Source organism: Perca flavescens, chromosome 3 (genome assembly GCF_004354835.1).
Source record: "Perca flavescens isolate YP-PL-M2 chromosome 3, PFLA_1.0, whole genome shotgun sequence".
Lineage (NCBI taxonomy): Eukaryota > Metazoa > Chordata > Actinopteri > Perciformes > Percidae > Perca > Perca flavescens.
In genome coordinates, this window is record NC_041333.1 from 43,616,524 (window position 1) to 43,633,468 (window position 16,945).

A 16,945-nucleotide genomic window follows, 5' to 3' on the forward strand; every position below is an offset into this window, starting at 1 on the left:
GACGTTTACGTCACTTTCTTCAATGTTTGTGTCTTTTTTTGGCATTGTGTGCCAGCTCTACGTGGTGTTGGGTTGGTCCCGCCGGAGGTTTGTTCTCGACACATAAGGTCAATACGAACAACTTAATTTGTCACTTTTTTTTAACTTTTTTTTTTGCTTTTTAATTGTTTCTGCCACTTTTCCACTGTTGTGTTGCTGTTGTCAATTTTCTGTCAGACATAAAGATCCACGGTGTCTCTGAGCTCCGGTCTGATTGTTCCTGTGTCTTGGCTCTCGGTCTCTTTAAGGTTCGGTGGGTCCACCGTATCTCTGAGCCCAGATTCCACGGGGTCTACTGTGTCTCTGATCTCCGGTGTGTCCACGGTGTCTCTGATCTCCGGTGTGTCCACGTTGTCTCTGATCTCCGGTGTGTCCACGGTGTCTCTGATCTCCGGTGTGTCCACGCTGTCTCTGATCTCTGGTGGGTCTACTGTGTCTCTGATCTCTGGTGTGTCCACACTGTCTCTGATCTCTGGTGTGTCCACGGTGTCTCTGATCTCCGGTGTGTCCACGCTGTCTCTGATCTCCGGTGTGTCCACACTGTCTCTGATCTCTGGTGTGTCCACACTGTCTCTGATCTCTGGTGTGTCTACCGTGTCTCTGAGTCCCCGTGGGTCCACCGTGTCTCTGAGCCCCCGTGGGTCCACGGTGTCTCTCTGTCTCTGTCTCATGGTGTCTCTGATCCAGGACAGGAAGTTGCCCAGGCGGGTATAGACCCCGAACTTGCCGACGGCGGCACACTTCTCCCCCCAGCTGACCACGCCGGTCAGGAACCAGGTTCCTCGGTAGTTGACCAGGAACGGACCACCGCTGTCTCCACTGCAGGCGTCCTGAGAGACAGACAGGTACCCGGCACAGAACATGTTGTCTGTTATCACCTGCAGACAGACAGGTTAGAGAGACAGACAGACAGGTTAGAGAGACAGACAGGTTAGAGACCTATACATTAGTATTTTGGTATAAATTGAATGGAGTTTGGATCTCCTGCTCAAACTGAAACACCTCTTTTTGTATCTGATCTAATCTTTATTAGGCCTGGCAAACCCGGTTCCTATTAAGGATTCGGGTTATTTGGAGTCACTCACTTAACTGAACCGGATTGTGCGAGTCAGTTGATCACTTGAGTCAGTATTGCTAAATCGCCAAGGAAACTCAGTCCTACCGAAAATAAAGCATTTTGAGCCTGTCTTAACTTATTGTAGCCTGACAAGCCAGACCCACATCCAGATGTAGGGTCTGGGAACTCACCATTGACGGAGCTCGATCCAAGGGGCGGGATAAACGGTTGTCTTTCAAATTCCCTCTGCACATAATAGGATAGCGCTACAACCAGGCAGAGCAACGAAGAATGTAGCAAAGCTAGTTGATAGATTAAACTTTTGCCATATCCGGTCGGCAAAACTCCAAACACATCTTCCTTTTTTAAGAATGATTTCTGTGCCGTTCTTTGTTCTTTTATCAAAGAAAAGCTGAAATCCAAGTCTTCCAGATGTCCGCTGTTCCCAGCAGCAGCAGCCATAAGCCCCGCCCACCGACTCTAAACATAATGTAATTGGCCTGACCAAAATTTGGTTTTTGCAGCTTGAAAGTCAACGGAGAGTGCCTAGACCAGGGGGGGTCTAGGCACTCTCCGTTGTCTCTCTGCTCACTCAGTCGCTTGAATTAACTTGTGGAGTTGTTGTGGCCTACGTAATTGTAAGTTATAAAGCTTTTTGCAGCTACGATGGCTAGGACTAGTAGTAGCTAATGTTGCAAGAGGTTTGTGTGTGGTGCTGTTATCATTTTAGATTTAATTGTAGTAGGACTCAACTGAACCGGGTTAATGATGCTAGAGACTCGCGATTCGCGAGTCAATTTAAAGACTCGGGTTAAAGATCCGAGTGAATCATGACTCAAACAAGTTTAATCTTTATAATATAGATGTGCTCACCTGTTCAGTGGAAGCGATGCATTCTGGGTAGCTGACGACAGGAAGTGTCACCTTCCTGAGGAAGCGGGAGGACCGACCCAGGTGCTGCGTGAGCCCCCAGCCTGTCACCACGCCACGGTTTCCTGCCTGAAAACACCACATCAAAACTCAAAGCTTTTCCTCAGATAGAAGGATTGTAGATGTTACATCATCATATCAAAGCCTTTCCTCAGATAGAAGGATTGTAGATGTTACATCATCATATCAAAGCCTTTCCTCAGATAGAAGGATTGTAGATGTTACATCATCATATCAAAGCCTTTCCTCAGATAGGATTGTAGATGTAACATCATCATATCAAAGCCTTTCCTCAGATAGAAGGATTGTAGATGTAAAATCATCATATCAAAGCCTTTCTTCAGATAGAATGATTGTAGATGTAACATCATCATATCAAAGCCTTTCCTCAGACAGAAGGATTGTAGATGTTACATCATCATATTAAAGCCTTTCCTCAGATAGAAGGATTGTAGATGTAACATCATCATATCAAAGCCTTTCCTCAGATAGAAGGATTGTAGATGTAACATCATCATATCAAAGCCTTTCCTCAGATAGAAGGATTGTAGATGTAACATCATCATATTAAAGCCTTTCCTCAGATAAAACGATTGTAGATGTAACATCATCATATCAAAGCCTTTCCTCAGATAGAAGGATTGTAGATGTAACATCATCATATCAAAGCCTTTCCTCAGATAGAAGGATTGTAGATGTAACATCATCATATCAAAGCCTTTCCTCAGACAGAAGGATTGTAGATGTTACATCATCATATTAAAGCCTTTCCTCAGATAGAAGGATTGTAGATGTTACATCATCATATCAAAGCCTTTCCTCAGATAGAAGGATTGTAGATGTAACATCATCATATCAAAGCCTTTCCTCAGATAGAAGGATTGTAGATGTAACATCATCATATCAAAGCCTTTCCTCAGACAGAAGGATTGTAGATGTTACATCATCATATTAAAGCCTTTCCTCAGATAGAAGGATTGTAGATGTAACATCATCATATCAAAGCCTTTCCTCAGATAAAACGATTGTAGATGTAACATCATCATATCAAAGCCTTTCCTCAGATAGAAGGATTGTAGATGTTACATCATCATATCAAAGCATTTCCTCAGATAGAAGGATTGTAGATGTAACATCATCATATCAAAGCCTTTCCTCAGATAGAAGGATTGTAGATGTTACATCATCATATCAAAGCCTTTCCTCAGATAGAAGGATTGTAGATGTTACATCATCATATCAAAGCCTTTCCTCAGATAGAAGGATTGTAGATGTTACATCATCATATCAAAGCCTTTCCTCAGATAGAAGGATTGTAGATGTAACATCATCATATCAAAGCCTTTCCTCAGATAGAAGGATTGTAGATGTTACATCATCATATCAAAGCCTTTCCTCAGATAGAAGTATTGTAGATGTAACATCATCATATCAAAGCCTTTCTTCAGATAAAACGATTGTAGATGTAACATCATCATATCAAAGCCTTTCCTCAGATAGAACGATTTTAGATGTAACATCATCATATCAAAGCCTTTCCTCAGATAGAACGATTTTAGATGTAACATCATCATATCAAAGCTGCTCTGAAATATTTCAAAAACAAACAAAAAGAAAGCAGAGAAGCGAAGGTGTGCAGCTTTCAAACTAAAAGCTTTTTCTTCTACAAGCCACTGCAGTACAACAATCAGTTCAGTAATCTCTTCTTATATTTAAAACATGTCCTGTAATGAAAAAGTTTTTCTTCAGAAATATGGGTTTCTTAAAACCAAATTGCCCCAAAATAACTTAAATGCATATATGTTTGTTGCATGGAACCCAGACAACACATACATCCAAAACATCCATGTTCTACACAGGTAAAATTAAAGATTACAGCCACTGAATTTTGGTTGATTTATTTAAATTATTTGGCCTGTCCACCCTCACAGACTGTAAACTGGCTAGAGCTCTATCAGGAGAATAGAGATTGCGGGGGCAACGTAACAAGGTCAATGACTCACACACAGACAGACACACACACACAGACACACACACACACACACCGGCCAATGAGCAGTTAGAGACGAGGGGGGGCAGAGAGAGAGACCTGTCTCTCTTTCAAAGTCTTGTAAAGAACTAGAAACTATAACATGTAAATACATTAAATCTGTTTTTTTAAAGATTATTTTTGGGGCTTTTTCCCTTTATCATAGTGACAGACATGAAAGGGTGAGAGACATGGGGGATGACACACAGCAAAGGGCAGCAGGTCAGCCAACATGGGGGCAAACGCTCTCACTGGGTGAGCTAGAGGCTGCCCCAATATATTCGATTTTATATTTAAATTCATAATTAGGGTTTGTTTTAGTCGTCGGCAGTATGTAGTAGGTAATTTGGAAAACGGCCAAAGATCAGGATGTAAACAGACCTGAAACGAGACGAGACTGAGGGTAGCAAAATAAAACACAAGAGGTGGAAAACGAAAGAGGAATAAAAGAAACTAAAAACATGAACTTGACACAGGAGCAGGACGGAGCATGCTCTCTGTTGTTGTAATGAGCAACTCAGTTGCATGGCAATAAAGTATTGAATCTTGCAAAATACTGTAAAAGTTCTGTAACAAAATGGTACTGTAAAATAACGGTAGACTACTGTGAAGTAGCAGACAGTGCAATACTGTAAAGGGCTTTACAGTAACTTACTGGCAGCACAGTTGCCAGTAAGTTACAGTAAAACAGCTAGGAAAGGTCAGTGTATAAGGAGAGAATCCAGTTACCTGCAGCAGGTAAGTGGAGAGGTGGGGGTCAGGCAGGCAGGCGGGGATGGCAGTGTTGCCCCGGGCAATGGGCTGGGCCAGTAACAGCAGAGCAATGTCGCTGTCGAAGGTGAAGGAATGGAAGTGAGGATGGACGACAACCTTCTGGACTTTAATCAGCTGTTCACCTGGATCAGGACGGTGCTTATCATAATCACCTGCACACTCACACAGGCACACAGGCACGCACACACACACACACACACACACACACACACACACAGGCACAGACACACACATGTACATACACACACACACACACACAGGCACAGACACACACACAGAAAGTAAAAAAACTGCTGTAATAACCAAACTCCACCAGACTCCATGTAAATAATCAGGACTTTTATCATCGTGAACACACTTAATTCAAAGTGGACAGAATATAAATAAAACTACCAAAAGCCGTCTTTGTTCATTATTTCCACTGTTCCAACAATCACCACTCTGGTTTGGTTGAACTAAACCCTTAATTCACCGATTTACATGTGGAGATATGCTGGCTCTATACACGGTAAAAGTCCTGATTATTTACATGGAGTCTGGTGGAAATATGCTGGCTCTATACACGGTAAAAGTCCTGATTATTTACATGGAGTCTGGTGTGTTTTGTGGGGCTGTTTCATATTAAACTAAAAGGATCTTACTCTTTAATATGAAAGTACACACCTATTGTCACATGGTCTACAGTCTCCTCGAGGCAGTGAGCAGCAGAGACGACCCAACGATCGGAAACCAGAGTTCCTCCACAGAAACCATAACCATCAGACCTGCGGAGCAGAACCTGAACACACACACACACACACACACACACACACACACACACTTTTTTACGACATATTTATTGTTGTAATAATATCTGGTAGTAATATTTACCACGGCCACTAGAGGGCTCTGTAATAATTACCACGGCCACTAGAGGGCTCCATAATAACTACCACGGTCACTAGAGGGCTCTGTAATATCTACCACGGTCACTAGAGGGCTCTGTTATAACTACCACGGCCACTAGAGGGCTCTGTAATATCTACCACGGCCACTAGAGGGCTCTGTAATATCTACCACGGCCACTAGAGGGCTCTGTAATAACTACCACGGTCACTAGAGGGCTCTGCAATATCTGCCACGGCCACTAAAAGGCTCCATAATAACTTAAACGGTCACTAGAGGGCTCTGTAATATCTACCACGGCCACTAGAGGGCTCTGTAATAACTACCACGGTCACTAAAGGGCTCTGGAATATATACCACGGCCACTAGAAGGCTCCATAATAACTTAAACGGTCACTAGAGGGCTCTGTAATATCTACCACGGCCACTAGAGGGCTCTGTAATATCTACCACAACCACTAGAGGGCTCTGTAATATCTACCACGGCCACTAGAGGGCTGTGTAATATCTACCACGACCACTAGAGGGCTCTGTAATATCTACCACGGCCACTAGAGGGCTCTGTTATAACTACCACGGCCACTGGAGGGCTCTGTAATATCTACCACGGCCACTAGAGGGCTCTGTAATAACTACCACGGTCACTAGAGGGCTCTGTAATATCTACCACGGCCACTAGAGGGCTCTGTAATATCTACCACGACCACTAGAGGGCTCTGTAATATCTACCACGACCACTAGAGGGCTCTGTAATATCTACCACGGCCACTAGAGGGCTCTGTAATATCTACCACGGCCACTAGAGGGCTCTGTAATATCTACCACGGCCACTGGAGGGCTCTGTAATATCTACCACGGCCACTAGAGGGCTGTGTAATATCTACCACGGCCACTAGAGGGCTCTGTTATAACTACCACGGCCACTAGAGGGCTCTGTTATATCTACCACGGCCACTAGAGGGCTCTGTTTTAACTACCACGGCCACTAGAGGGCTTTGTTATAACTACCACGGCCACTAGAGGGCTCCATAGTAACTACCACGGCCACTAGAGGGCTCTGTTATAACTACCACGGCCACTAGAGGGCTCTGTAATATCTACCACGGCCACTAGAGGGCTCTGTAATAACTACCACGGCCACTAGAGGGCTCTGTTATAACTACCACGGCCACTAGAGGGCTCTGTAATATCTACCACGGCCACTAGAGGGCTCCATAGTAACTACCACGGCCACTAGAGGGCTCTGTTTTAACTACCACGGCCACTAGAGGGCTCTGTTATAACTACCACGGCCACTAGAGGGCTCCATAGTAACTACCACGGCCACTAGAGGGCTCTGTTATAACTACCACGGCCACTAGAGGGCTCTGTTATAACTACCACGGCCACTAGAGGGCTCTGTTATAACTACCACGGCCACTAGAGGGCTCTGTAATATCTACCACGGCCACTAGAGGGCTCTGTAATAACTACCACGGCCACTAGAGGGCTCTGTTATAACTACCACGGCCACTAGAGGGCTCTGTAATAACTACCACGGCCACTAGAGGGCTCCATAGTAACTTAAACAGCCACTAGAGAAACCTAAATATAGGTCAGAATGATGCTGGAGGGGGGAGGACAGAGGGCTGTTCTGAATAAGTTATTTGGGAGTTTTTTCAGGGATGAAAGTCTCTTTAATTTGTGTAAAATGTCTCGTCACCTGCCAGGGACTCCCCGGTTTATCCAGCACCCCCCACGATACAGCGGCGTCATGGCGACCGTTCCGTTGTCGCTCCGTGCAGACGTGTGATTCGCCAGCAGCTCGTTCTCCGTCTCCGTTGCGTTCTGCAGGATCGCCGCCCAGCCGTCGGTGCTTTTGGCGTCCCACATGGCGTCCGTCTCCATGGTGACTCGGTCAGAGCGACTTTGGTACGATGACAGCTCTGACTGCTGTCGGCCACAGGGGAACGCCACTGCATAGCAAACATTCAGACTCAAAACAACAGCATGGTAGTCAAAACTAAATAAACTAAATAAAATAAAGGAAATAAAGGAAATAAAGGAAATAAAGGAAATAAAGGAAATAAATGAAATAAATAAAATAAGGAAATGAGGAAATAAGGAAATAAGGAAATATATTGGTAAGTAAATAAGTAATTAAGTAATTAAATAAATAAGTGAGTAAGTAAATAAGTAAAATAAGTAGGTAAATAAGTAAGTAATTAAATAAGTAATAAATGAATAAGTAAATAAGAAAGTAGGTAAATAAGTAAATAAGAAAGTAGGTAAATAAGTAGGAAAGTAAATAAGTAACTAAATAAGTAAATAAGAAAGTAGGTAAATAAGTAATAAGTAAATAAGTAAATAAGTAAATAAGAGAGTAAGTAAATAAAAAAGTAAGTAAATAAATAAATAAGTAGGTAAGTAAATAAATACCTAGATAAGTAAATAAGAGAGGAAATAAGTAAATAAAAGACTAACTAATTAAATAAGAAAGTAACTAAATAAGTAAATAAGAAAGTAAGTAAATAAATAAATAAGTAGGTAAGTAAATAAGTGAGTAAATAAGTTAATAGGTAAATAAGATAGTAAGTAAATAAGTAGGTAAGTAAATAAGTGATTAAGTGAGTAAATAAGAAGGTAAGTAAATAAGTGAGTAAATGAGTAAATAAGTAATAACATTAGTAAGGGGCAGTATGTTTGTGTTACCGGTCTCGGAGCAGCTGTGTCCGTCAGGGTCCAGTTTGAATCCGTCAGCGCAGCCACACTGAACTCCAGCGCCCCCCAGCAGGTCGGAGCAGTACTGCATACAGCCTCCGTTTCTGTAGTAACACTGCAACACCTCTGCAAACAACCAACAGCATCCATACGTCAGGCCATCCGGGTATCTCGCTAAACGTCAAGGCCACGCCCCCTCTTGGGGGTTAGAAAACTGAAGATCCCATAGAAGTCAATGCAATTTGACGTATCTGAATCGCAGGTCTGTGATTGGTTGTCTACCTGAGTTGCAGGTCTCTGATTGGTTGTCTACCTGAGTCACATGTCTATGACTGGTTGTCTACCTGAGTCACATGTCTATGATTGGTTGTCTACCTGAGTCGCAGGTCTGTAATTAGTTGGTTACCTGAGTTGCAGGTCTATGATTGGTTGTTTACCTGAGTCGCAGGTCTGTGATTAGTTGTTTACCTGAGTGACAGGTCTGTAATTATTTGGTTACCTGAGTCGCAGGTCTATGATTGGTTGTTTACCTGAGTCGCAGGTCTGTGATTGGTTGTTTATCTGATTCGCAGGTCTGTGATTGGTTGTTTACCTGAGTAACATGTCTGTGATTGGTTGTCTACCTGAGTTGCAGCTCTGTGATTGGTTGTTTACCTGATTCGCAGGTCTGTGATTGGTTGTTTACCTGATTCACAGGTCTGTGATTGGTTGTTTACCTGATTCGCAGGTCTTGCCGCTGTACTGTGGGGAACAGAGACACAGGAAGTGTCCGCGGTCCAGAGTGCAGATGCCTCCGTTCTGACAGGGGTTGGTCCGACACGGGTCCAGATCTGCCACACAGGAGAGACACTCAAAACACGAAAGTAGTGGCCGGTTAGCTCAGCTGGTAGAGCAGGCACACATATAGAGGTTTATTCCTCAACGCAGAAGGTCCAGGGTTTGAGTCCGACCTGTGACAATTTCCTGCCTGTCTTCCCCTCACTCTCCCCTTTCATATCTAGCTGTCCTGTCCATTAAAGGCAGACAATGTCCTAAAAATAATCTAATAAAACATCAAAGTTCACCTCAGATAGATGTTTCTGTCATTCTGGGTAGATCGGATATTGCTGAAGTAACATTTTTTGTGGAAAAAACACCTTGATTACCTTGTTTCAAGTCATTCTAGCGTGGTATAGAAAGCCTGCAGGAAGACTCAGCTCAATTTCTACCAGTTCACATTAATATTCAACAAGCTAAGCTGTTTGAATCTGATTGGCTAACAGCTAGCCAATGAGAGCCTGGCTGTCAGAAACCTTTACCCAGCCCAACTGGGCGAGCTCATGAATAGTAATGAGCTCAGGCAGTATGATGTCAGACTAACCAGCTTTTGTGATTGGCCTGATTTCTCTGCTTAGAGCTGACAGAGGAGGAAGCAGTTCATTTTCACATTCACCACATAACACAAACACATATGGACCGGACATATTTAAAAATATACAAGTAAAAACGGTTTTGTATGGCAGGGCACCTTTAACCAAAAAACATCCAAATATGTACAAAAAACATCAAAAACGTACAAAGAAGCAACAAAACCCAAGAAACAAAAAAAAATAACAGTTAATGAATGATACATTTATTGATTCCAAATCAATCTTAACCCTTGTGTTGTCCTCCCGTCCACTATGCAAATTTTTGGTTTTCTCAGTCCAAATTAAAAATGACTTTTTTGACATGTTTGTTGTTTTTTTTCGGTGACAATTTTAAAGGTTTCCGCCATTTTTGTCACTTTTTTCAACGTTCTTTTATAAAAAAAATTTCAAATACTATAAAATTGAATAAAACACCCAAATTCAATGAAAGAAGGGAACTGATCATATATTTAACTTGTGAAGTGCATTGTAGGGAACCATCCATGTTATTTTTGTTGACAATTTGGTTGAAAGAAACCCATATTTCTGATATAGAAACTTTTAGAAAATTGGTCAAATTTGACCCGAGAACAACAGGAGGATTAAATCAATTTCAGATAATTTTTTTAAATGATGGATCTACGAAGCAGGAGAGACACGTAAAACGTAAAAGTAAACGGCCAGTAAATGTTTCCCAAAGATGATTTCTGTCATTTTAGTTAGTTTTTAGGAAGTTTAGAGACGTATTTAAAGACGGCCCCAGTCTGTATTTAGAGACGGACTGCGGCACTGACACACAGCGAACACGATAAATAAGTAACAGAAACACTCAGAAACCTGCTGCTGGACACAAACAGAAAATATACTCACTAGTGTATTTGTACCAGAACTCCATCTGTGGAAGAAGAAAGTCAGAGTTAAAATGCTGTTTATTGCATTCATTAAATAGTGAGCAGTGATGGAGTAATGCGTTACAAAAGTAACGCAATTACAGTAATGTATGTCTTTTTGCTGTAACACAGTAATATAACACATTACTAATAAAATGTTGGTAATATTATACCTGTTACGATCTCAGTAACACAAGTTACAACGCATTTAACCCGACATTTAGTGGCCTTTTTTTTCTTAAGAATTCACCAACACCACGAAACATTTCGGCACAGAGAAAAAAGTTATTTATTTGCGAGATGGACATTATTTTCAGGAGTTATTACGCTGTGTTGAAGTGAGCTGTCTGTCAGTATTCCCGTGGTCAGAGCCAGGACCAGAGACGGTAGGCTAGGGACATCTGTGTCCTGTCAGTATTCCCGTGGTCAGAGCCAGGACCAGAGACGGTAGGCTAGGGACATCTGGGTCCTGTCAGTGTTCCCGTGGTCAGAGCCAGGACCAGAGATGATAGGCTAGGGACATCTGGGTCCTGTCAGTGTTCCGTGGTCAGAGCCAGGACCAGAGCGGTAGGCTAGGGACATCTGGGTCCTGTCAGTGTTCCCGTGGTCAGAGCCAGGACCAGAGACGGTAGGCCAAGGACATCTGGGTCCTGTCAGTGTTCCCGTGGTCAGAGCCAGGACCAGAGACGGTAGGCCAAGGACATCTGTGTCCTGTCAGTGTTCCCGTGGTCAGAGCCAGGACCAGAGACGGTAGGCTAGGGACATCTGGGTCCTGTCAGTGTTCCCGTGGTCAGAGCCAGGACCAGAGACGGTAGGCTAGGGACATCTGGGTCCTGTCAGTGTTCCCGTGGTCAGAGCCAGGACCAGAGACAGAAGGCTAGGGACATCTAATTCAATTCAATTCAATTTTATTTAGAGTATCAAATCATAACATAGGTTATCTTGAGACACTTTACAGACCACACTCTATAATTTACAAAGCCCAAAAAATTCCAACAATTACAGTAATTCCCTCAAGAGCAAGCAGTGCGACAGTGGCGAGGAAAAACTCCCTCTTGGGAAGAAACCTCGGACAGACCCAGGCTCTTGGTAGGCGGTGTCTGACGGGCCGGTTGGGGGTGTGATGAACAGTGGCGATAATAGTCACATTAATAATGGAACAGTGACTGGATGTAGCGGGAAGCAGCAGGGTTCAGCAGGAAGCAGCAGGGTTCAGCAGGAAGCAGCAGGGTTCAGCAGGAAGCAGCAGGGTTCAGCAGGAAGCAGCAGGGTTCAGCAGGAAGCTGCAGGGTTCAGCAGGAAGCTGCAGGGTTCAGCAGGAAGCAGCAGGGTTCAGCAGGAAGCAGCAGGGTTCAGCAGGAAGCTGCAGGGTTCAGCAGGAAGCAGCAGGGTTCAGCAGGAAGCAGCATGACATTGCAGGGCACCGCTGAGCTCAGCAGGGAGTGCAGCAGGACCACGGCGACAGCTGGAACCAGGATCTTGGTACCAACGTTCTCCAAGGAAATACGCTGGGGAAAAAACAAGGACTCCGGGGAGTAAACTCCCAGAAGCTAGGATTAGTAACAAGCATTTCTGGGACAGGATACACACAAATAGTAATAGTAAAAGTAATAGAAAGGGAGAGGAGAGAGCAGCTCAGTGTGTCAAAGGAAGGAAGGAAGTCCCCGGCAGTCTAGAACTATAACAGCGTAACTATAACAGCGTAACTAAGAGAGACAGGTCATAAGGAGAGGTAGCTTTTTCGGGCTTAGAACTCTCCCCCTGCCGGATCGGGCTTGGCTGGCCTGCCTCCCTCTACTTTGTTATGTATTATTAATTTAACAATTATGAAAGAAGAAGCAGTTGGGCCAGTTAGGTGAACACTGCAGCTCCTCACTCCCCTAACTATAAGCTTTATCAAATAGAAGAGTTTTAAGTTCATTCTTGAAAGCGATTACAGTTCCTGCCCCCCGAACCCAGATCGGGAGCTGGTTCCACAGGAGAGGAGTCTGATAACTGAAGGCTCTGGCTACTTTTAGAGACTCTAGGTACCACCAGTAACTCTGCATTCTGGGAGCGCATTGCTCTAGTGGGACAATAGGGTATTAGGAGCTATTCTAGATATGATGGTGCTAGACCATTTAGAGCTTTGTAGGTCAAGAGAAGGATTTTAAACTCAATCCTGGATTCAACAGGAAGCCAGTGCAGAGAAGCTAATACAGGAGAAATATGATCTCTTTTCTTAGTTCTTGTGAGAACACGCGCTGCAGCATTCTGGATCAGCTGGAGAGTCTTAAGAGACTTATTTGAGCAACCTGACAGTAGAGAATTACAATAGTCCAGCCTGGACGTAACAAATGCATGGACTAGTTTTTCCAGCGTCGTTTTGAGACAGGATATTCCTAATTTTGGCAATGTTACGAAGATGAAAAAAGGCTGTTCTTGAGACATCTGGGTCCTGTCAGTGTTCCCGTGGTCAGAGCCAGGACAAAAGACGGTAGGCTAGGGACATCTGGGTCCTGTCAGTGTTCCCGTGGTCAGAGCCAGGACCAGAGACGGTAGGCTAGGGACATCTGGGTCCTGTCAGTGTTCCCATGGTCAGAGCCAGGACTATTAGACAGTAGGCCAGGGACATCTGGGTCCTGTCACTGTTCCCGTGGTCCCCCAAAGACAGTAGGCTAGGGTTATTGTTTATGTGCAACCTGACATAAAATTAATATTGAGCAGAATTGAGTTTAGCCTATTGGTCTGTTTCTCATGTGGCCCCTGCCTTAGAGGGTTGCCTCCCTAGGCCTACAGGTTGGGGGAGGGGGGCACCCTCTGCCGTAAAGGAAGCAAAACAGCGGGTGTGGCAGAAGTTTGGAGAAGACATGGAGGTAATTGGGAGGTTGAAGGAGCACTTTGAGGGGTCTCGCCCTCTGTGGCTGTCTTGGATGGCACGCCTCTTCAACATTGCGTTGAAGTCTTAGATAGTGGGGTAGCAGTAGCTCAGTCAGTAGGGACTTGGGTTGGGAACCGGAGGGTTACTGGTTCAAATATGTATGGTGGTGGACTGGTAGCTGGAGAGGTGCCAGTTCACCTCCTGGGCACTGCCAAGTTGCTCTTGAGCAAGGCACCGAAACCCCAACTGCTCAGGGCAGTCCCCTCACTCTGACATCTCTCCATTAGTGCATGTAGAGGTACTGAGAATGTGTGTGTAATCCAGGCCTGTGTGTAATTACAACAGAGTGAAAACATTCTAATTTCCCCTTGCAGGATTAATAAAGTATACATTATTATTATTAAGGAGTGGTGGTTTCCCTGTTTAAATAGGGGGAACAGAGAGTGTGTGCCAATTACAGGGGTATCACACCTCTCAGCCTCCCTGGTAAAGTCTACTCCAAGGTGCTGGAAAGAAGGGTTTGGCTAACCTCGGGTTGAATAGGAACAATGCGGATTCCGTCCCGGACCAGATCTTCACTCTCCCAAGGATCCTGGAGGGAGCCTGGTAGTATGCCCAACCGGTCTACATGTGCTTTGTGGATCTGGAGAAGGCATATGACCGGGTCCCATGGGAGATACTGTGGGAGGTGCTGCAGGAGTAGGGGGTGAGGTGGTGCCTTCTCAGGGTGATCCTGCAGTCATTTTGGCTCGTGTTAGGTGAGGGTTGGCCTCCGCCAGGGCTGAGCTTTGTCACCAATCCTGTTTGTGATATTCATGGGCAGGATATCGAGGCGTAGTCGGGGTGGGGAGGGGTTGCAGTTTGTTGGAATGGGGATCTCATTGCAGCGTTTTGCAGATGATGTGGTCCTGTCAACATGGCAAAATCAGTCTTTCACTGGATCAGTTCACAGCTGAGTGTGAAACAGCTGGGATGAGGATCAGCACCTCTAAATCGGAGTGCCTACCCCAAGTAAAGGAGTTCTAGTACCTCAGGGTCTTGTTCACAACCGAGGGCACCATGGAGCAGGAGATTTGGGAAATAACAACAACAAACTTTGAGCTAGCAAGCTACACGTGGAAAATGTCAAGTTTTGAAATTTGGATGCTTGAACAAGGCAGGTCTGCCTGGTTCTTTCAGGGAATGATTGTAAAGATTTATAGAATTTATAGAATATATTTAGGGCATTTCCTCTCTAACTGGGATGTTTTGGGAACGATTGGTGGGATTGCTGTGGACAAAGTACAAACGGAGATACACTGGTAAGAGATTCAAGATTCAAGATTCAAGATTCAAGATTCAAGATTCAAGGTTTTGTTGTCATTCCAAAAAACACATCAGGAAGTGCAGTGTAGAACGAAAATGACATTGCATTGGACCACCATAAAAACAGACATAAAAAATCCATCAGCAGCTAAAGGAATGCAATTATAAATAAATAAATATGGTGTAGTAAAAATATGATATATAAATAAGATAGCCAATGAGGTTTAACCATGTATCAGCTAATTGAAATAGCTCACGGCGGAGTCGCACATATTGTGTCTATCTTCTTACCTGTATATCTGTGTCTGTATCTATCTTCTTACCGTCTTCTCGGTGGTCCTGAAGATCTCGGTGGCCTCTTCCTGCGAGCAGCGCTCTTCGTGACATTCCCGCTCCAGGTCTCCGGGCAACATCTCCTCCAGGAAGAAGGAGTTGGCTCGGCGCCGCCGGGACGCCACGCCCAGGATCTGACCTGCTGCCGGCCGCTCCAAGAACACTGGGTGAGGGGTGGACACAATAACAGAAACACTGAGAGAGGAGTGGACACAACAACAGCAACACTGCAGGCGGAGAGCTGAAAAAATATTATGGAGACAAAGTTCTCTGTAAAATTAAAGGACAATTCTGGACTTTATAATATATAAGTGTGGTGATATGTTGAGCCTTGTTAGTGGTATAGAAATAGAGATTTACCCTCTGCCCCGAAAGCTAGCTTTAGAAGGTAATTAGCAGTTTGAGCTAAAACTGGTCATATTGGATTAGCAAGAAAACATGTCCCAGAGAACGGTGACTCTGTACCCATATGTAATTAACCCCTAGGGTCATTTTGCACCGGAATTGTCAATTAAAAGTTCATCAAAGTAATAGTACTTTTACTTAAGTATAAGTATACTTTATTACAGAAAACATGCTGTTGCCAAGCGGCATCCCGCACTTCATCGAGGCTGGCTCCTAAAGGGAGTCGATCCCCGTGTTAGCGTGCATGGAGAGGCGCTCACCGACATCCAAACCATCATCCACAACGGGACAGAGGAGCGTCCCGACAAGCGGTCAGAAAACAAGCCCTGAAATCTCCATCACCAAACCCACCAGACTCCATGTAAACTGCACCGATTTCTTGGTGGAAAACAGACGACTCTGGCAACATTTCTGCAGCCAACAGAGTTTTACCAGACAAACAAACTAATAACTTTGTAATGCAACCGCAAAGGTTAACATTTACATGCATTTAGGAGGGTTGGCAGTGTCATTTGATATGATTTTTGTCTTACCTGAACTTTCAATGAGAATCGAGCAGCTGAGCAGAATGCAGAGAGTCAAATAGGAGGACAGCAGCATTTCTTTGTCTCTTTTTTATCTTTCTGTCTGTTTCTGTCTCTCTCTCTCTCCTTGTCTCTCTCTCTCTTTCTGTCTGTCTGTCTGTCTGTCAGTCTGTCTCTCTTTTTCTGTCTATCTCTCTTTCTGTCTGTCTGTCTGTCTCTGTCTTTCTGTCTGTCTCTCTCTCTCTTTCTTTCTCTCTCCCTCTTTCTCTATATCTGTCTGTCTCTGTTTCTGTCTTTCTGTCTCTCTTTCTCTCTCTCTCTCTCTCTCTCTCTCTCCGTCTCTCTCTCTCTCTCTCTCTCTCTCTCTCTCTCTCTCTGTCTCTCTCTCCGTCTCTGTCTCTCTCTCTCTCTCTCTCTCTCTCTCTCTCTGTCTCTCTCTCTCTGTCTCTGTCTCTCTCTCTCTCTGTCTCTCTCTCTCTCTCTCTCTCTCTCTCCGTCTCTGTCTCTCTCTCTCTCTCTGTCTCTCTCTCTCTGTCTCTCTCTCCGTCTCTGTCTCTCTCTCTCTCTGTCTCTCTCTCTCTGTCTCTCTCTCCGTCTCTGTCCCTCTCTCTCTCTCTGTCTCTCTCTCTCTCTCTGTCTCTCTCTCTCTCTGTCTCTCTCTCCGTCTCTGTCCCTCTCTCTCTCTCTGTCTCTCTCTCTCTGTCTCTTTTTCTGTCCCTCTCTGTCCCTGTGAGGACACAGATCGTCTCTTGTTGTCTTCCGGTCGGTGTCTGAGGTAAAATGGCGTCCAGCTGATCGACTGACCATTGACCTCAGCTCAAATATT

General features: G+C 44.4%; 1 protein-coding gene across 1 annotated transcript; it reads right to left on the reverse strand.

Annotated features, from left to right (window-relative positions):
* Positions 1-212: 212 nt before the first annotated feature.
* Positions 213-16,004, reverse strand: LOC114553065 (coagulation factor VII). The gene is made up of 11 exons (XM_028574160.1): positions 15,947-16,004; positions 15,181-15,353; positions 10,673-10,697; positions 9,131-9,244; positions 8,406-8,540; positions 7,539-7,669; positions 7,417-7,488; positions 5,493-5,607; positions 4,785-4,981; positions 1,970-2,095; positions 213-917 (listed from the first exon to the last, which is right to left on the reverse strand). Exons 1-11 carry the CDS (start codon positions 16,002-16,004, stop codon positions 213-215), a joined length of 1,851 nt encoding a protein of 616 aa, XP_028429961.1.
* Positions 16,005-16,945: the final 941 nt, after the last annotated feature.